At 37.4% G+C, this 22,792-nt stretch overlaps 1 protein-coding gene across 1 annotated transcript in view; it reads right to left on the reverse strand.

Moving 5' to 3' along the window:
• Positions 1–331: 331 nt before the first annotated feature.
• Positions 332–22,792, reverse strand: part of LOC122811026 (sprouty-related, EVH1 domain-containing protein 1-like) — a 1,131,707-nt gene continuing 1,109,246 nt past the window's right edge. Inside the window, exon 7 of the mRNA XM_044082587.1 lies at positions 332–5,286. Within this exon, the coding sequence (XP_043938522.1) occupies positions 4,624–5,286 (663 nt within the window). The 3' untranslated portion in view covers positions 332–4,623. The remainder of the gene's footprint in view (positions 5,287–22,792) is intronic.

The following is a 22,792-nucleotide window of genomic DNA, read 5'->3' on the forward strand; positions in this document are numbered from 1 at the left end:
CGCATTAACAATTGTAGAGGCCCCTATAGCAATAATAAAATAAAAAGTAATTCAAAACGTATATAAATTCCTCTAACATTTTTTGCCTTAAACACTTATAGAAAGTCTTGCCCTGTCCTGCCTGAGAATGTAAACTAGAATCAGAACTTCACAGATATCATCACTAAATACATGCTATTGCTGGTTTCACTGTGTACCTGGGAAAATCATATTTCAAAACTTTTAAGCTGTTCTTCATGCCTGACAAGACTTTTTTATTCTGCTTTACCAAGTGATCTAGAGGTAGACTTTCTTCAGTAGTATTTTTATGGCTAGTTGTGTCATTGCATGTAAAATTTCTACTCTCTAAAAGTAAAATGGTGATTTGTACTTACTGACTAGCACTGATCATCTCTCCTAAAAGTAGGAATATGCACTTATAGTACTTTGAAAGCAACGTAACCATGTAATCATATAATGTCATCAATTACTACACGTCAAGCAGCTTCCACTGCAAACTAAATGAAATGGGTGGTAAGAGTGATTCGTTGGGAGGACAATCATGATTCGTTGGGAGGATAACCATGATTCGTTTCTCTTCCAGGTTATTGTCGTATCAGTATTACCCTCCTCATGTTGCGATTCTGCATCCAAAATATGTTTAACCAGTTACACAAACCCCACCTATGCCAAGTTTTATGAGATGATGTTTAAACTCATATTATGTGACCAAGCTCTGAGATGGTCAGAAAGTGACAGTAGCTGCAGTCTGCATTCAAGCATGGATTGTCACAGCTCCTTATTTGCCACTGCATTAGATTGTAGAATCATGCTCTCTGTTAAATAAAAGGTCATGAGGAGACATTGAACTGCATTACAGTATATGATGACATATTTTCCAACAACAGGGTGTGGATGAAGTATTCTTCACCATTGCGCAAAGCAAATGGTAATGCGCCACTGTGTGTTATAACAATGCAACAAGGAAGCTGCTAGTTCAGAGATGGGGCTTGAAGCTCCGACTGTAAGACATGGAGCAAGGTGCCTTTTTAGTGCACCAGCCCATTGAAACAAGGGCAGGAAAGAAATAAAATACAGGTAGAAATAAAATTATTTCTGTTAGCCATGATTTGATGGCAGACATGCCACACAAGTAAAAATACACACACGAATTTATGAGAGAAACTAAATAGGAAGCAAGTTTATAAATGATTTGCTAACAAAATGTACATTAGCTCATCAAAGATCCTATATAAATATTACATTTCTATTGCAATCATAACTTATTTTCCCTCACAATGATAAATCTAATCTTCTCTGTGTATCCCCTGAATGTTTACTAGGATACTGACTGTACAATGACTTCCTTTTGTATAGGACATAGTTTACTGCCCCACAATGTGATATTTGACTTTTGTAATGATTACTGGAGCTGTCTGCCATATTCGCAGTGACTGGTATCCTGCCTCCTCTGTTCTTTACGTTGAATAATCTATAGGCAACTAAAGCAAGTAAGCATTTCAAAAGGCACCCTAAATCAAACCAGGATGTAAAGATCAATTTTTGAACATTTTTGTTCTTATATGGGTCTAAAGATGAATATAATAACAAAATACAATGTTTTTATGTGATGAAATTATCTGGTATATTTAACTGGCTATATTTTCTTCTGTATAAAGGTGCAATCATTTCCACATACGCGACCATATTTCAGATCTGATGATTACATCAAAGACAGGCTAGAGACTTATTACAAGGTGACAGATACTAAGGACATCAAGGCTACATGCTTAAAGAGGGACGTGTTTTCTTAAATTGTGTAATTTTCCATGACAAATCATACCTGTAATCAGTTATATGGAATGGGCTTCACTTGTTGCTTAAATGTAATCTCACTTTTACAGAATTTTAAGGAAACTTAAGAAATATTTATTTTTCTAGAATCTCAGGGCATTTTGCATTATTCATGTTTTTTTTTTTTCCTGCAGGACACAGCTGACCAAATAGGACTGCTCTGTTTAAAGAGGAAAAGGTGGCAACTTTAATCACTGCTTGGCTCTGGACTGACATGTCTAACACTAGCACTTAATGATAACCCCCAACACTTGTGGAAGAAATGCTAGATGGTGACACTAATCCTGTTTAGAGCCATATATTTGTCACTAATGGCAGGTCTCACTCCTCACTATAAGTGCATGCTGGGATTGCCCTCTACTACACACGAGCAGTAAGTGCAGTACCAAGGAGAGCTTATGCAGCATTTCTATACTGCAAAAGCAATACTGACTGGCCAAGACTGTCACTGATATCAAACTAACCCAGCCAGGCCAAAATATATATTTCTTTTGGTGGTAGAGGAGTTTCGAAACATCTTCTCGATTACATCTATTACTTGCAAAGTGTAAAAAACTGTTCTTGTACTTTACATTGACAATCTCCTGTATCATTAAAGAACACGATTCATTCCCATTATTTTTGGGTCTAGATTGCATCCAGTCACTTCTATACTAATAAATCTCAAACTGCTAAAAGTAATGCAGTGACATATTTGAAAAGAAAAGATGGAATGTGGCCCAAATTATCTCTTTTCCTCTGAAACAGACCACAGCCATGAAAACTGAACAAATCCTGGAGGTAATACAATGTGCTGTCTGCTCCAGTAATACTAGTATACTAATATACTAAGGACAAAACTCCCATAGTATTGAAGAATTATGAGGTGTTTTAAAAAAGATCGCACTACTCCCACCTTTTGCACAGATCCTGATTTATAATGATGGGGTAGAAAATAAAGGCTAACTAACCCACAGATGAGTGCAACATCTTACAGCTGAATATTCTGGTGTACTTGTTTTGAAACAACAAAATGGTTACCTAATCTGCAAACAAAGTTGTCATGGCAATGGACTCTTTATATTTATATGGCCACAACTGTGCTAGAACATTAGTACATACAGAGGACAGATTTTAAAACAGTGCTCTGCATGACCATGTTCTAAAGAAAAGTTCTTCATCTGCCACACATACTTGTGATATTTATGAGGTGCATTAAACCCTCGTTTAGTACATACACATAAGCTAAGATTGAGCGTGCTTTATTTCACAGTTGTTCAATGAGTATAAATACAGTGAACAATGCCATTGTTTTCAAGCAGTTAGGTGTGTAGCTAGGACTCTTAGTTGTACATATGGACAAAGTGGACAGTGGTCACTTTGTAGATGCCACACAGCATGAAAAGTATTCTTCTGTGATTTATAAGTAGTACAGCATCATTCACTTAGATCAGAGGTTTGTAATAGATGCATAGAGTCATGACATACTTAACCCCCTACATTCACAACGCTCACTTCATTTACAATTTTCAGTATATCTTAAGCCATTTATATATAAGGTGTGTCATTCTCTCTTTTTTTTTTTGAATGACTGCGGTAAAAGGGGTTTCTTAGAAAGTTGCACTTCAGGATTTTTGCAAGGTCTGCACCTTTGGACTTCTTACATCTGATTTAGCTTTTAGAACAGAACTGACCATGGAAAGAGAACAGAATGTGTGAAGCAACAAAGTACAGCTTTGGAATGTGCTTAGGAATGTGGTCATACATAGTATGGAGACCGTCTGGTAGAATTTGATAGCAGTTATTGTTAGGCTGTTCTTTTCCTCCTGCCTGTGCAACAAATCCATGAACTAGTTGCTGATACAAGTGATTCCAGAAAAAAGCTGTAGGACTTTGTCCTGTAACTTAAAATATCAGTGTTTCTCAGTACTAATGAACTGGCAGATAGCACAGTGCAAACGAATGTATTGTAAATTTTTGATCTGGGTACTGTAAAGGAAGAAAACCTACTCTGTAATCAATATGGGAAAAACACAGGGAAATGGTAAGTGTTGCAACAAATACTGGAGAAGCTAAAACCTCCATTACATTGATATTAATGTGACACCTTCTTTCCAGGGGTGATACTCAAAAGGAAGAAACAAGACATAAAAGGTACACACTGATCATCTTATAGCATTTCTCCAAAAACTGAACACAGATTAAGACAGCAATTCATTTGACGAGAAAACTGCAGTATTGTGAAGGTCAAAGACTGTGAGCTGTCCAGGTATGATGAATTTGGCATAATATTCTCCGTAACACCCACAGTCATAATCAATACTCTGAAAGTAGTCTGTCTTTCTCACCAGAGTACATACCACATACAGAATGGGCTACTGCCTAATCTGCAAACTGGATGATAACCTATTTTTGAAATGCAAGTTTGTTTATCATATACCTGGGGATGTGGAGAGAAGAAGAATACTGCATCTTCAAATACTAAAAAAAAACTGTCCATTTCTTTTTGATAGACAATTTTTCTTTTCCTCAAATTTCTATGTTCCTAAAACAGCCTTTAAGCAGAATCCAACAAAACACTTTGCTTTTTAAAGAAATCCCTGTAAAATCCATACAGGTCTAATTGTCAAAAGAGCACGCTTTAACCAATCCTGAGATTTTTGAAGGACCCACCTTAAATTCAGCTTGGCCACTCATGGGCCAAATACCCAATGCCTCATACTGGATTAGACCAGTTAAGATATAACATTGGATGTTTTTTTTTCCCCAGAAAGTGCCTCCTTGTTGATTATCTTCACACCCTCCCTCCTTTCATCGCACAGCCTTGTGTTTGCCACCGCAGCAACCACAGTGTTCCCCACACTGGTGGCATGCTCTCAAGGGCAGATAGCAGCACATACAAGGTACCACTAGTGAAAGGGCTATAAGGGCCATCCACCGGATGCAGAAATGGGGATGGCCAGTGTCACAGCTGCAGGGGTCTGAGAACTCTCCTTCTGAATCTGACATGCAGTGATACAGCATGCTTTCTGCACACCACATACATGTGAACTGGTACACACATCGTTCAATGGGGTCTGGGGCATCCCTGCACTGACCTCTCCCATTCTCTTCATTATTAAAGACATCCCTGCAATAAACACAGCGGGATGGAACAGTATCCTCTTCAGGCTGCTCTTTGAGGTCCTTTAGTTTTGGTGAGGAGGCAGAATGGATTTTGCATGATGGAGAGCTTCTGGAGTCCTTAGAGGTGCTTTCATGGCCAGATGGATAGCGATACTCCTTTTCTTTTGATTTGCCCTTCTCAAAATGAACACAGATTTCCTTTTTCTCTGGGGCCTGCTGCTGATTCTGTATTACTGCTCGTCTGTAGTCCTCATAACCTTTCAGCACCCAGAGGTCCTTGCAGGGGTTGATGCTCTCCAATTCTTCTTCATCATGTAGAGTTAGCTGCTGCAGAGGCTGAACGTGCACCTGCAGAAAGATAGAAAGGAATATTACTACAGCAAATGCAACTAGAAACCAGAACATATGATGTTTACTTAATTAAACTATACCTCACCCTCCAGAAATTTAAGCATAATATCAGAAAAAGTCAGAACACGTGTGAAAATACCAAAGCCAGAAAAGCAGCAGGAATTATAGATGCTTTTTAGGAATAATGCAGTATTTTGCAAAGTTTTTATTTAATATGTCTGAGATAACTATACCTCAGAGAAAGCTACTAAAGTGTGTTGTAGCAAAGGATAACAGTGAAAAAAACTCTTAAGGTAGTGATTACTGAGTGAGGTACCACAAGGACAAGTGCTGGACCTGTCTTGTTTTGTATTTATTTTGCAAACATCCAAGCTAGTATCACAGAAGGTGGTTGAGCAAGCTTGCTGATGACTACAAGCTGGATACTAATATCCACTCATCCACTGATACTAAACAGCACCAGCAAGGGCTGGAATATGCACATTCATGGTGTACCAAAAATACTCTCAAGGTAAATGCAAAGAAGTGCAATGTAGCAGTGAGTGGCAAAGAAAGTGGCTCTCACCTCATATGGTATAAATGGTACTCTAATCTCATATGTTATAACTGGTACTCTCACCTCATATAGTATAAATGGTACTCTCACCTCGTATGGTATAAATGGTACTCTCACCTCATATGGTATAAATGGTACTCTCACCTTATGTGGTATAAATGGTACTCTCATTTCATATGGTATAACTGGTACTCTCTCCTCATATGGTATAACTGGTACTCTCATATGGTATAAATGGTACTCTCATCTCATATGGTATAAATGGTACTCTCACCTCATGTGGTATAAATGGTACTCTCACCTCGTATGGTATAAATGGTACGCTCACCTCGTATTGTATAACTGGTACTCTCACCTCATATGGTATAAATGATACTCTCACCTCGTATGGTATAACTGGTACTCTCTCCTCATATGGTATAAATGGTACTCTCACCTCATATGGTATAAATGGTACACTCACCTCGTATTGTATAACTGGTACTCTCACCTCATACGGTATAAATGATACTCTCACCTCATATGGTATAACTGGTACTCTCACCTCATATGGTATAAATGGTACTCTCACCTCGTATAGTATAAATGGTACTCTCACCTCATATGGTATAACTGGCACTCTCACCTCTTATGGTATAAATGGTACTCTCACCTCGTATGGTATAACTGGTACTCTCACCTCGTATGGTATAACTGGTACTCTCACCTCATATGGTATAACTGGTACTCTCACCTCGTATGGTATAAATGGTACTCCTCCTTAGATAAACAGCACTCTCTCAGTTGATCATCATGTTTTCAGTATTGTCAAGAAATTGTCTTATATTGCAGAGTAAATTTCTAAGGGAATACTTTACAGATTCAAAGAAGTCATCCTATCCCTGTATTCTTCCCTTATCAGAGTCATCATTGAATATCAATGAATATGATGCACCCTTTGGCAAGTACTAAGGCAAACACAAACATATCACCCACTTGGAAAGGTCACAAAGATTTTTAACCAAGAAAAATTAAAGTCCTTAAATTCTTCCATTATCCTGATGGATTAGTCTCACTTTCCACGCCATGAAAAACAAAATCCTATTTGACCTTCTATCTCCTCACATATCAAGCAGCTCTAGAAACACCCATTCTAGGGATGAAAATCTATAACAACAAATAAACAAAACTCGCTGGAGAGAGGTTCCTAACTAAATATATTTCTAGGTTATGGAATAAGTTACCATTACATGTCAAACAAAGGACCTACCTGTAAGGCAAGTCTCAATGACTGGAAGGAGGGACACAAATTTAGACCAGCGTTATCATATACAGCTGTGCTCATTTTGGGAGGTGACCACTATTAAGTGCCTGAAAAATGTGGCAAGAACTTTTAAGTGTATCTTCTTAAAGGTACATATATAGCTAGGCATCTTATGGTCCCTGTGATCACTTATTCTGGTGTTGCTCCTTTATTTCTAAGTCTATTTATGAACAGGGAGGAGAGCAACGGATCAGTGATATACGACAACTTATTTATTTTGTACTGTAAGCACCTTTACTTTGATGTAGCCCCACCCCATTCCTGTTATATCTACCCACGTATTTTCTCCTAAGCCTCGCTTTGCAGTCACTAGTTACCCCTGTTGGAAAAATTTTCAGGGGGGTCGTTATTTCACCCCAGCAACAAAACAGAACTATCGGGGGAATCGGTACAGGCAGTACTAGAAAATGTGATGGCGCATAATTCACCAGATGACACTCTAGACAGAGTAAGTCTTGTGGATAATATTGTTAGAGAAGAAGAAGAAAATATTATTCATCATGTTAATGATCTTATGGTGTATAATTACACCAATTATTGTATAAAAGATGAATTAGGAACCTTATTTATTAAAGGAATGAAATATATACCTGTCGCCAAGTTTAATTTAGTAGACACAATTATAGATGCAAAATTGTATTGTAGAAGATTAAATTTAGCATTAATGCTTAACAAAAATAAAAAAAGATGCATTTACAATGGAAAGTAATAAATTAAAGAAAAAAAGTACATTTATACCACCCCCTAATAAAAAGGTTGAAAATTTTGAAGAATTGGTTTGTTCTGATATTTATAACTATAGTCAAAATATTAATAAACAACAGGTGATGGATAATTTGACTACAAAAGAAAGGGAATGTTTAGTAGAACTTATGAATAATAAAAATATTAGAGTAATGAAACCCGATAAGGGAGGGGGGATAGTTTTATACAATACTATTGATTATGTCAATGAAATCCAAAAAATATTAATTGACACAGGAAATTATGAAATCACTTCTATTAATGAAATAAATATAAGTTATAGGAAAATAGATTTGGCATTAGATGAATATTTATTGGATCAGAGAATAACAGAATATATATATGAATTTATGAAAGTAGAATTTCCCACTCTAGCTACCATTATGGGTATACCAAAGGTACATAAGAATATTAGTAAACCCCCTCTTTGCCCAATCATTTCTGGAAGTAAGTCTAAGACATTCAATATAGGAATGGTGATAGATAGATGGGTTAAACCCATATATAGAAACATTCCTCATCTCATTAAAGATTCATGGATATTTCTTGGTCAACTCACACCTGATAAATGGAATGAGAAATTAACATATATAACTATTGATGTAATTGACTTATTTTCCTGTATCCTGAAAGAACAGGGACTTGAAGATTTTTGTAATAGTCTTAGAAAAAATTCTAATTTGACATGGGATCGAATTAACTTAATAAATGATATGATGGAAATAGTATTGAATAATAACTTTATATATTATGAAGGCGAATATTTTAAACAAGGGGTGCAGCTATGGGGGCTTCATGTGCCCCTATATTTGCAAATATGGTTATGCTAGAGTGGAAAAATACATTTTTATTTAACTGCAAATATTATGAACATATTTCTTATTATACCAGGTTTCTTGACGATATGTTTGTCTTATGGAAAGGACCGGTTGAAATGATAGATGAATTTATAGATTATTTGAATAATACAAGTAGTTTTTTTAAATTCACATATAGTGTTAGTTATGAAGGGATCTCTTATTTGCATACATATATAAAACACACGGAGCTTGGATTTCAATTGGAGATATATAGGGAGAAAACATTTTCGAATGGATATATGGAATTTACTAGTCATCATCCAAGACATATGCTAAAAAACATCTTTAAGGGTCAATGCATTAGAGCAGCCAGGATGTCATCAAATTATGAAATTATGACAAGGGAAATAGAATTTATAACATCTATGTTTAGAAATAGAGGCTACCCAGATGGCTTGTTGAAGGACATTTCACAGTTTATTATTAAGGAATGGGGTAATAAATACAGTCCTATATTAGGAATAGGACAATAAATTAGTAGTGTGAAAAAAGGAACATTGGATAATGTTCCAATTAATAGAGTATGTTCATTAACTTATTCCCCGTATGTGAATGAAATTATGAATATAGTATTAAAATATTGGAAGAACTTAACAGTAGCTGATGATATCAAACAGATATTAGGTGAAAAACCCAGTTTTGTGTTTAAGATGGATTTGAACATTAAGAGGTTATTACAATTAGGGAGTACAGAAAGAGACAGATACAATAGTAACAAGGCTACTACTAAATGTGGGTCATGTAATCAATGTCATTTGATTAATGAAAGTGATGGAATAAAATTACAGAATTTAAATAGGACTTGCATTAAATTTAGAAGGGGGAATTGTAACAGTAAGAATATTATTTATTTAGCTAGTTGTTCATCATGTCCTGCTTACTATATTGGCAAAACAGAGAGACTATTTAAGAAAATAATTTATGATCATGTTTACAAAATTAGGGTACATGACACCAAGAATGCTTTATATAGACATATAGAGAAGAACGGTGAACATCATAGTTTCAGTTTTGCCATAACAGATCAAGTTTTTACATCAAATAGAGGGGGCAATTTTAAAGCAATACTAAGCAAAAAAGAAAGCATGTGGCAAGTGTTGACCGATGCCACAAAGGAACCAGGTATAAATGATTTTATTTCTATTAAACCCTTTCTAATGTTGGCTTGATCAGTCACCATCAGGTGCAATATGTTATCATAAAATTATGTATGTGCTTGCTAGTTACATCAATGGGGTATGAAGTTTGTTATTTCAATATTATTTATTTAGCATTTTTTAGAAAAAGTATCTACATTAATTATTATTTAAGGTTTTAGTAAGTTTTAGGATATATTGATGTACTGGTTGTCTTCATAATTATGTTTTTTAAAATATGTACAAATTATATTAAGCACTTTAAATTTTTGCCTTTAGAATGGCGGCAAAAAGATTTTAAAAGGATTGTATTGTGAGTCAATCAGCTGTTCTGAAGAAGTCTGCGATAAGCGTATGAAAGTGCTTAACAGTTGTTTATGTGGATTTTAGTTTCCAATACTGTGGATTGTCTTCAATAAAAATATCTTTGGATATACACCATTTTTGCCTTATTCGAGTAAGCCTGCACGCTACTTTTTAAACCTAGCTGGGACGGTGAGTTGACCGTCTTGTTTTATCAGTCCTGTTGGAAAAATGATTACATCAGATTAAGACAGGCTGGCTAACTTACTCTGTTGCACCTACTAGATCGAGTTTGCAAAACTTGTCTGACAAGTGAAAGGAGAGAAAGTGCTGTTAAAAACTGTTGATGCCTGGATGACATTCCAAAGGACTTAAACATTGCTGCAACAGAAGATACTGCATTATTTTGTGGCTGATTTTTAATCTGGCTAATAATCACTCCTATTCCCACCATAATATCAGAAATGGAGGGTTAGGTTAGGTAGAATAGACTTGTCTTCCCCATGTTTTACTGCCTTGAGATGCAGGAATTAGCCATTTGAAACAAGCAACCCTTCTGCCAGTATACACCCCCAGCTTCAGTCTCCTGCTATATACCTGAGGCCCAGAGTCAATCCTGAATTCTGATACCTACTACTGAGATTGGAAAGAGACTTGTCTTCCCCATGTTTTACTGCCTTGAGATGCAGGAATTAGTCATTTGAAAGTATGTACAAATAATCCTACTGTTTTAAACTGTAATAAAATCCTGTCTTAGTTTGTTTAAGTGAGCATTCCCTGCAGGACTATCAGCAGCCATAGTCTCTCTTTATAATACCTCCTGCCTGTTAGAATTAATCCTCCTACATTGTCTCTATACTCACGTTCCCTATTCCCTTCTTAACCTCTCACCTAAAACTCTCCCCCCTGCTTGTAAATTACATATCCATTTTTCTCACCTCTGCCACCCCTAGTCTCTCTAAAACCCTTTTTGGTAGATCCTACTTACCTTACCTGCAATAACCATTTTTAGGCAGTAGATTTACCTATTTCTCCTTCACTTACCTTGTTCCTGGATATCAGCCTTTACACTTATTCTAACTCCTCCTTACCTCTGTTACTCCTGAACCTATTTCTTTATCTCTGAATCAGCCCTTAGTCAGCTCTCCTTTCACTCTGCTATCTTAATCTCTCAACTCCTAGGTAGCTTACATTAGACTTAACTCCCTTTTCACTGATTGTTCTCCCTCAAAACCTGTCTTCATGTCTATGTCCTGCTTTGCCTTTCACCTCATCTCTCTCTATCCCCTCAATTACTACCCCTTTTCTCTCGTACATCCACCCTTCTCCTCCCCTCCCCCACTTAGGACCTACTTGCACATACCTGCATAGCCCCTCCTCCCCTTCTTTTAACTTCCGCCCCTTAACCCTAGCTTAGAAATTGTCCCTACCTTCAGGGCGCCATCTTTCTAGGCTTCCCCACTCCTGGCTGCTGCGTTTTCCCTGCTGGTAGCGTTTGTGTAAGTTTGGCTTGTATGTAACTCTGCTGCCTAGTCTTTGTATAAAACAATGTTTACTATGAGGGTAATTCCGTATTCTACGTGAAGAATATATATTGTTGTTGTTGTACTACACTTTTACTGCAGAATTTATGAATGTGGTTTTTCTGTTCTTCGCGTGCTGCTAAGACACCGGGTGTTGATATCTACAGCATTTGACTAATATTTTTACTGTTTTGAACATTGCTGACTCCGTATATACTGAGGGATAGAAGTGTTTGGGTCAATCTACCCTTTATTCCCTTCTACTATGACACCAGCCCATATATAAAGATTGGCTAATGTTAGTGAAACATTTGTGAATGCTATGTTAGATTTTGTTGGTCGTTTATTCCGTTTTGTGACTATTAACCACCTTTACTTACCTTGCCAAACTGGTATTCTTCTTAGTCATACCTGATTGTTAAAGGGCCCGTTCACGCGCTTTAAGTGATGAACGAGTGTTGTATCTGATTCTATTTTGTATGAATCTGTTTCTATTTAGAAATTTGCTGAATGAGTGTTGTATCTGTTTTTATTTTTGAAAGATAATGAAGTATTTTGTTAGTGCTATGTTATAGCTTGTTGGATGCTGATTTCTGTTTCTGTCTTTATATGACCTTTATTCTGCTCTCTATACTGTATCCCTTCTTAAGACATACTTGATTGTTAGAGGGTCCTGTTCGCGCGCTTTTAAGTGCTGAACGGGTATTGTAAATGCTACTATTTTGCTTGCTATACTGTATTCCTTCTTAGGACATACCGGATTGATAAAGGGTCCCGTTCGCGCACTTTTAAGTGCTGAATGGGTGTTGTAAATGCTACTATTCCCCTTACTTCTTACAATTTAAGTGTTTATTTGACTTATTTCATTATACCTTATTCTTTCATACTTTACTCTCCCATGTAATGATTTAACTATTTTTAGGTAATGGATTATATGCTTTTACCCCTAGTATCCAAACTACTTCAGAATTCAAGTACTTTATGAGAAAATCAGCACTTTTACCCCTAATATCCAAACTACTTCAGAATTCAAGTACTTTATGAGAAAATCAGCGCTCGCTTGTGCGCTATTTCCGAATGGTGAATACATGTTGTTTTGTACTGGAACAGACACTTCCACCCTACTCTCCTAAACCTCCTGCCCCATAATTTACAAACAACAAGGTTTTTGCTTTCTTTTTTTACCCCTATCAGCATAGTGCTAGAGCCAATTCTAAGTCTGCACAGCAGGATCTGCTTAGTTAAACAGTCTTTCAACTGTTATATTACTTCTTTACTAGTCCTGCAAAACTCTCTCCCCAGTGCGTCTACCCTCAGGATATGCTGAAGTCTGGCACTGCTCTATTTCTATCAGCTGTTTAACCGCATATCTGTTTAGGTTCCTAGTTGATAAAGTGCTGGACTTGGATCATAGTATTTATTTCGGTTAACTTGAATGTCTTAACCCAGAGGTTGCCCATCTACTTCATACTTTAGCCAGCTGCTTATTGCTGATAAAGTACTGCTGCCTACGTACCATTTTAAGCTACTAATGTTGCCTAAGTGCCATTTTAAAGCTATTAATGTTTTCTTGGCTATTTAAATTTTGTTATTTAAATATGCTTTTTAGTTTATGCCTACTGCTACTTTGAAGTATTTTGTTTACAGTGTATCCTAAAACTACTTAATGATCTTGATTATTTAAACACCTATATTTAAAAATGTGCTATAGTTTATGACTAGCTGATACACTGAAATCTTTTGTGTATATAATGTTTCTAACTTTATCAGAGTGATACTGCTGTTGCTTTAAATGTGCTTGGGAATCCATAGAGCAGTTTACTTAACCTTTTCCTCTCTCCCTCCTTTAAGCAAGCAACCCTTCTGCCAGAATACACCCCCCCAGCTTCAGTCTCTTGCTATATACCTGAGGCCCAGATTCAATACTGAATTCTGATACCTATTCCTGAGATTGGAAAGAGACTTGTCTTCCCCATGTTTTACTGCCTTGAGATGCAGGAATTAGTCATTTGAAAGTATGTACAAATAATCCTACTGTTTTAAACTGTAATAAAATCCTGTCTTATTTTGTTTAAGTGAGCATTCCCTGCAGGACTATCAGCAGCCATAGTCTCTCTTTATAATACCTTCTGCCTGTTAGAATTAATCCTCCTACATAGTCTCTATACTCACGTTCCCTATTCCCTTCTTAACTTCTCACCTAAAACTCTTCCCCCCTGCTTGTAAATTACATATCCGTTTTTCTCACCTCTGCCACCCCTAGTCTCTCTAAAACCCTTTTTGGTAGATCCTACTTACTTTACGTGCAATAACCATTTTAGGCAGTAGATCTACCTATTTCTCCTTCACTTACCTTGCTCCTGGATATCAGCCTTTACACCTATTCTCACTCCTTCTTACCTCTGTTACTCCTGAACCTATTTCTTTATCTCTGAATCAGCCCTTAGTCAGCTCTCCTTTCACTCTGCTATCTTAATCTCTCAACTCCTAGGTGCCTTACATTAGACTTAACTCCTTTTTCACTGATTGTTCTCCCTCAAAACTGGTCTTCATGTCTGAACCCACTCTGTTCACCCTGCGGGCTCACTCTGCTCCCCTACCCTACCCCCAAATCTCATCCACCCCAGAGGTCCGACACTTACCATACCCACTCACTCATCCAACCAATCAATCGCCCCAATTTACTCCACTTAGCCACACCCTCTTCCTCTAACTCTCTCTCTAGTATCTCTACTTATAGTGCTGTTCTCCCAAATAGCACTACTCCTCCCTTTACCTAAGTCTCTCCCACTCCTACCAGCCCCTCATTATCTTATCCCACTCAACCTCCTTTGTATTTGTATAGTTATATATAACAATATGCAAACTACAATAAAAGTTATCCTAACCAACTTAATACTCTTACCCATATTTTTACCTGTCCTGACCTCAGCCTATCTCCTAACCTATTTTGAGAAGGCCAGTCTCTTCCACCACAACCTCCCTCCAAAACAAACAACCACTATTGATATCTCTCACTCCCATACACACATTAACATCATCTCCACTCCCTGCTTTATGTCACCTCAATACCATCGATGCACACACATTAAGTACAACAACCTTTTAATAAAAAAATGGAAACTTCTAATTAACTATTCACACAACCCAATAACTAAACCACAAAGCCCTACCTTAAAGGATGGGGACATACACCCTAATCCTGGCCCAACCAATGCATCTATAGTAAATATTCACTGCACAACTCCCCCAAACCTGCCAACCTTGACCAAATTCTCCAACTCTCTACTTGTAGCACATCTCAATATCAGCAGTATCAATAACAAAATTGCCCACCTTCATGCTCTCCTTGATATTTACTCTTTCGACATTTTCTGCCTTACAGAAACATGGTTAAAACCTGGAACTAAGGATAATGAAATTATCCCCCCTGGCTATAACATATTGAGACAAGACCGATTAAAACGTAAGGGTGGGGGAGTAGCACTCCTTTATAAAAATGGCCTACAGATCTCCTCTATTAATGTAAACCCACCTTTGGACTGTAAGGCTGAAGCCCTCATCTCCAAACTTCAAATCAACCCTAACAAATCCCTTTATGTGATCTGTATCTACCTACCCCCCGGTAATAACAACACTATAATAGAAGATATTCTTAGCTGGGTGTCCTCAACTTACCCACAAGAAACAATAATACTAGGTGACTTTAACACTGAGTGGAAAACCTTCAACACTAATAACCCTTCCTCACATATTAATCTCCATAGCTTTATTCAAAATATCACCTTGACTACCAGAATCAACAAACCAACCAATAAAGAGAGCACCTTAGACTGGATACTTATAAATAAACAACCTCATACTTATAATGTAGGAACCTTACCAGATGATCTAAGTGATCATACTCTAACTTATATTATGAGACAAAAGAATGACATCTCTAACACCCCTACCTACAGGATTTCACGAACAAAGAAACCCTTTAACCCTGTACTATTCCAAAATGAACTCAATGCATGTGACTGGAAACCTCTAAAAATACTCCCACTAGATGAGGCTGTCAAATATTTTAACTCTAAATTTCTTGCAATCCTAGATGTGCATGCACCTAAACCATGATGTGCATGCACCTAAACCATGATGTGCATGCACCTAAACGATCTATTAGAATAAAATCCAAACCAGCCCACTGGCTAACAAAAGAGACTAGACAAAAAATTCTACTTAGAAACAAAGCTTGGGCTAAATGGAGAACTAATAGAACCTCCCCTGAACAACAAACCTTTAGACAGCTAAGAAACTTAACTAAAAAAGCTATACTATCTGACAAAAAGAACTACTATTGTAAGCTACAACAAACACACCAAAAGAATCCTCAGAAATTTTGGACTAACATAAATAGGCTCCTTCACCCTGGTCACTCTCATCCCCTCAAGATGCTGATCATAACACCCCACATCAAATAACCAACAACTTCAATACCTACTTCACAGAGACCATACAATCCCTAGCTAGCCAGCTTTCCACTAACACAAGGCTCCCTCCCTCTTTAGCTGATTCTTTACCAACATTTAAATTTCAACCTATCTCAACCACTTTCATCTACAAAATCTTACTAAAACTTAAGCCTTGTACTCCTTCAGCCGACCAGTTACCTTCTGAATATTTGCAAAAAGCAGCCAAAGTTATTGCCTTTCCCATATCCATCCTAATTAACAGAACCATCAATGAGGGAATCATTCCAGACATCTGGAACATCTCCCACATCATCCCCCTACATAAAGGTGGTAAATCTAATGATTACTCTAACTACAGACCAACAGCTCTACTATCACCATTGGCAAAAGTCATGGAAAAAATGCATTCACCACCAGCTATTAGACCACCTAACTAAACACGACATACTGGCTAAGTGCCAGCATGGCTTTAGGCCATTTCATAGTACTACCACCGCTCTACTATCTTTCACTGACTCCATTTATAAGAACCGTAATAACAACATCCTCTCTTCTGCTCTCTTCATCGACCTTTCAAAGGCTTTTGATATGGTAAACCACCCCCTGCTTATAAATACTCTTGAATCTCTTGCTCTAGATACCCTAGCTATACGATGGTTCAAGTCTTACCTCAACAATAGGCAACAAACAGGCAGTTCTCTGGGAAAATAAACTATCATCCCACCTGCCAGTTACTCTTGGAGTCCCCCAGGGCTCCATTTTAGGACCTCTTCTCTTTTCACTATTCATCAACGACCTTCACATAACAGTCCCTGAAGCCACCTGCATTCAATATGCCGATGATTCCACACTTATATGGTCTGCCAACTCCACTTCTGAACTACACTCTCTAACTCAAAAAGTATTCAACTCAGTAGAAGATTGGTTCCTGAAACGCTGCCTCCTTTTGAACGCCAAAAAAACAAGCTCCTACTCTTTACTCCTACCAATAGGTCCTCTCCTATAGACTTCTCTATTAAATCTAACAATGGTACCCTCATCTTTCCCGATCCTTCCACCAAACTATTAGGAGTCACAATTGACAACAACCTTAACTTTGATAATAATATAAATAACACCATTCAAACAGTGAACAGAAAAATGGGCTCCTTATATAGAATCAAACCCTTCTTAACTCCTATAGCTAGAACCACCATTGCCCACTCTCACTTAATCTCAACTCTTCTCTATGCTTCTCCTATTTATACTAATCTAAAGAAAAATTATCTTCTGAAACTATCAAACTCCTATAACAATATTGCCAGATTTGCCACTGGCAATGCATTTCGAACACACCACTGCCTGAATTTAAAGCAGCTAGACTGGCTTAAACTCCCTAACATGCTAACTTTTTCCCAACTAACCATTGCTCATAAAATCTTTTACCAACCAAATAATACTCCAATACTTGCTAACTTCATTATCCCTTATAATAATCTTAATTCCCTATGCTCTTCAAGTAAACTACTTGCTAGCATAAGTAAGTCCAATAACTTGTCAGGCGACGGCCTTTTCTCCGATACTGATGGGAAACACTGGAACCTTCTACCTATTGATCTCACTCTACTACCTTCACTGTCACTCTTTAAGCAAAAGCTCAAAAGTCACCTAAAATCGCACTGGTTATGTCCCTGCATTAACCCTGATTAATCTACTACCTTTCCTATTTTTATCTTCATACTGCCTCCGGATACACCATCATACTCTACATACCCCTCAGTATGCTAAAAACTGGTAATTGTAAAACATATATAACCACAAGTATATATGTTAACTAGCAATGAACTCTAATGTATCTCTTTTATCAAATGATCACATGACTGTTATATTACTTTATACTCAACCTTCTTAGTATTGTACTTTTTAAACTCCTTCTTTTTATTCTAAATACCTCTTACTTTATTTGTTATACAATTGTATATTATATTTTGTGTTACGTTGGAGCTTTTCTCCCCAGGCCTCTACTGAAAATGGAAATATATCCAGTTGGACTAGCCCGGTCAACAAATATAAAATAAATAAATAAATAAATAGAATAGAATAGTTAAGGAGTAAAGTAAGATTTTGGAATGTCAGCAGCACAGATGTCAGTGGATTAGCAGGGTATGGGCTATACCAACAAAGAGAGAGTGGGAAAGAGGCAAGGCATACATATCTTGCTGGTAAGTGATTTGGGCAGGGGCCCAAGCAGCTCTCTTAACCAAGCTGAGCAAGTGATGACAGGATACGACCACACATAACACTGCTCAGAAAGGTTAAGACCTATCAAAGAAGGGATATTCAGCATCCAGAAGGGTATGTTGTTACCTTACAGGAATAAAGGAACCAATAGAGCTTGCAAGCAGAAGTGACTTTATAAAAAATCTCTACTGGAAATTTGGACAAGGATATGATGGAATGTAAGTGAATAATAAAACTCATATTAAATTAAGTAAACTTCATTGGAACATCAAAAATCATGGAAGCTAATAAAAGTGTGAAAATAACAGAGTTTTGTAACTATTGTAATAATTCCATCATATGTTCCTAAAGAGAAAGATGTGTTCAATAAATTGTGTGTTTAAGGGATGTTATAGAAGATAAAGCTGAGTTGATCAGAAAGCCAGAGTGTCATGTTGCTGCATTACTACATGTAGAGATGAAAACTGGTATATAAAAGGATAAATCCAAATACTGGCATTGAGTTATAGTTGGTGGGTGACTTCTGAAGTTATTTGTGGTCCTGGGACATTAGAGTGAGATAAATTTTGATTTGAGTTTCCTCACATTAAAGAGATTTCTGAAATGTGGTAGGAGTTAATCTTGCAATGTTTTACTGAAACTATCCGCCATGCATAATTCATGTAACTTGATGTTCACAAAGCATGCCTTCAGGTTGTATCAAATTATAAATTAGTATTGTAAAACAAAGTGAAGGGTGTTGTTGTAGTATAGATACCCCACCAAAACAGCTTATGATTGCATTAAATGTCATAACATCAATATTTCATTTCTAAAGGGGCTGACAAAATCCCTTAATTATTCAAACTAGTTCTAAAGATCAGGGGAGACAAAGAACACTCATACAACCAGAGTTAATCCTAAATCCTAAATCCTAATGTCCCAAAGCATGAGCACTTCATTCTAACTGTCATACCATTGTGGCAATGATCCTATTCTCAAAATATTTTAATTAGGGGGTGAGTATTGCCAAACTAAGAAGGAAAGTCTAGATTAACTGCACTACTGAAGTTAGAGCTGAGTCCTTACTAAACTCCTTTAAGCACAAGGTTATGGATTTGAGGAAGGCAGTCATCAAAAACCTGAATCTTACGGAAATGGCTACAGAGCAGCAGATTAGCTGTTTCTTTAATGGACAGCCCCTACAGATGTAAAAAGAGTCACAATTATATTCCCTCCCAAATAGGATGGGCCAGCATGTTTCGTTAGAAAGAATTTTTTTGTGAAATGATCATGTCCTGGAAACACTGAAGATGAATGAGAGGCCATATTCCAAGTAAGGCATCAGCGCACCTTACCAATCGTCACCATTGTTTATGGGCAAAAGTACCTGGAAAATGACTACCTTAGTTACACTTTGTTATATCTGAAACTGATCAATTCCAAATAAGTATCCATAATAAGTAAGGGGCACTTCTAAGCCAAGCACCTATATGTTTGAGGCACTAAACATGTTCAGTATTTTCCCTTTAGTAATATTAAAACATAAGTTTATTTGGAAGAATCCCTATATGATGTGCCATCTAGGCTTTCAGATATTGGCAACAACATTACCCACCCTTAAAGTACCTTTTTTGGCATTGCCAAACAGACAAACCTTCCAACATAACAAAAGCTACTCAGAACAAGCTAAAGGTGTTAGTGCTCAATGCTAGATGTCTGAACAAAAAACTGCATTCCGTAGAAGCTTGCCTCACCCTGGAGAATACTGATGTCTGTGCAGTTACTAAAACATGGTTCAAAACCATGGAAAGCACTCTGGCAGCACATGGCTATAATTCCTTTCATACATTCTGACCACCCACTGAACATGAAAGAGCAAAAGGTAGAGATGTATCTATCTATATAAAGAATAAGCAGACCTCAAGGCTGGTTAAACAATATGACATGCTTGAGCTGCTCCTTATCCAACTAACTATGGGAAAAATCCATTACCATATTCTTGCTAGCTACAGGTATGAACCAGGAAACCCATACATCATACTTGAAGTTACTAGAATCACTCACTATCTACCCCAATACCATCCTCAGAGGTGATTTTAACTACCCCTTCATTAAATGGGAAGCATACATGACCACTAACTTGCAGGCCCAAAGATTTCTTGACTTTGTAAATTCAAATGCTCTGGGGCAGTTCTCACTAGGGGATCAAATATCCTAGATCTGGTACTCACAAATTTGGGAGAGTGCTGCCCCCCAGTGTGATGTCCTCACTGGTAAGATCAGATCCCTTGAAATTAAAGTAAAACTAGTACCCCCACCTAACCTCCAAAACTTTAAGAACTTCTCTAAGGTAAATTACCCCTATTAAGGGTAAACCCTATGCAGAGGTGTACACAAAAGCCTTGTATGACCATTATAAACAACTGCATAGAAATGGCAGTGCCAGACGAAAATAACCCCAGGTCAAACGGCAACAAAAGCCAACCTGGTGGACCCCTGGTATTAATAGGTTGAACAACAAAATAAAGAAAATCCTGTTGAGAAGTAAGTGGGAATGTGTACAACAGAGCACAAACTCTCCATTAGTCTAAACAAATGAATCAGGGAACTAGTCAGGTCTCTGAAAGCAGACTTTGATGTAAAAATTGCCTCCAAAGCTAAGGATAATGATAAGGCATTCTTCAGTTATGTCCTCAATTATAGTGCATTGCCCAACAATGTGCAGAATTAATTGTAGATGGCATCAGCTATACTCAGCTAGAAGACATAGCAAATTTGCTGGCTGACAAATTCAGCTCAGATTCACCTCCACGTCATCCCCAGATCCCTCCCCAAGAAATGCCCTTCACCACCCCACCACCAATTATTTATTTATTTTATTTATTTATTTATTTTATTTAACATTTGTTGACCGGGAATGTCCGACTAGGTTTCACAGAGCCTGTTTTCAGCGGAGGCCCGGGGAGAAATGCTCCAGATGCATGTCTTTGGAATTATCACCAAAGAACAGGTTGCCACTGCGCTCTCTAAAGCTAAAATCATGGCTTCAATGGGATATGATGATATACCTCTTAAACAGCTTAAATCAGGACTTATCAGGCCCCTTATGATCTCTCTCTATTTACCCACAGCCTCTAGACTAGCTTTGTCCTGATAGAGTAGAGGACAGCAAGGGGGACCATCTACTGATCCAGGAAACTAAAGAAAAGCTTGATTAGTCTTATATGAAAGACCATGGAAAGAATAATCATGGACCTGATAAATAATGACATAGGAAACCACCAAACACTGGACTTAACCCAATTCGGCTTTGTCAAGGGCAGATCATGCCTACTGAATCTGGTGGATTTCTTTGAGAAAGTCACTAATATCACGGATGAGGGTAAAACGGTACACACTGTGTAGCTCTACCTGGCCAAGATGTTTGAAATTCTCCACTCAGGTATTATAAATAAACTCAGAAAACTGGTCATAAATTCCTATGTCACCAGATGGATAGCCAAGTGGCTGACACACAGGACACATGTGGTTAAACTGGGTGAACCCAGATCCATCAAGAGGTCAGTTACTAGTGGTGTTCCACAGTGCTGGGACCACTCCTGTTCAGAATATATTTCTCTGAAGTGAAGGCTAATGTGGCTAATGTGGAAGGTCTCTGGTTGGTAAAGTTTGCTGATGACTGCCATCTGGTGGCAATCACTGAATCCTCCAATGATGCAGATATCCTTTAGGAGGGTCTAAATCAGACTGGTGCCAGAACCATAGCCTAAAAGTAAATGCAAAAAAATGCATTACCATACCCTTTGTAAAGTCAATACCCCTGCAAATTACAACATCAATAGCACACCCCTAAGAGTAGACTCAGATGTGAGAGATCTAGGTACACATATAGATAGCAGCCTGAACTTTGACCGCCACATGTCCACAAAGCTGAGGAAGTCCTTCTATGTGGCACAGCTTATAAGTAAAAGTACAGCATCCAGCTCAAAGGAATTTATAGTCCCACTGCACTCAGTCCTCATTAGACCAATAAGTGAGTACAAAGTAACGTTTAGCATGTAGTTGACTAGGTACTTACAGCAGCTGTAAATACGTGTGTTTTAATACTTCCATGATATGTAACATTTGTATGTAATTTTTTCTCAGTTTTCAATGTTTATTCATCTACATGCTATGCATCTATTTTGTTTTGCCTCATGTTAACTGCTCTGTTTGCTTTATGTTACCATCCTCTTTTTCTTCTAATGTTTATACCAAATGTACAGTCATAATTGTTTGTATTGTACTGGAGCTTTTCTCCTCAGGTCTCAACTGAAAATGGGCTTCTGGCTCAATTGGACCACCCAGGTAACAAATGTCAAATAAATAAATAAATTAATGAATTAATAGAAAATACAGGATGCAAGCAATATGCCCTAT

This window comes from Protopterus annectens, chromosome 1.part0, assembly GCF_019279795.1.
Source record: "Protopterus annectens isolate FY-2018-M chromosome 1.part0, PAN1.0, whole genome shotgun sequence".
Lineage (NCBI taxonomy): Eukaryota > Metazoa > Chordata > Ceratodontiformes > Protopteridae > Protopterus > Protopterus annectens.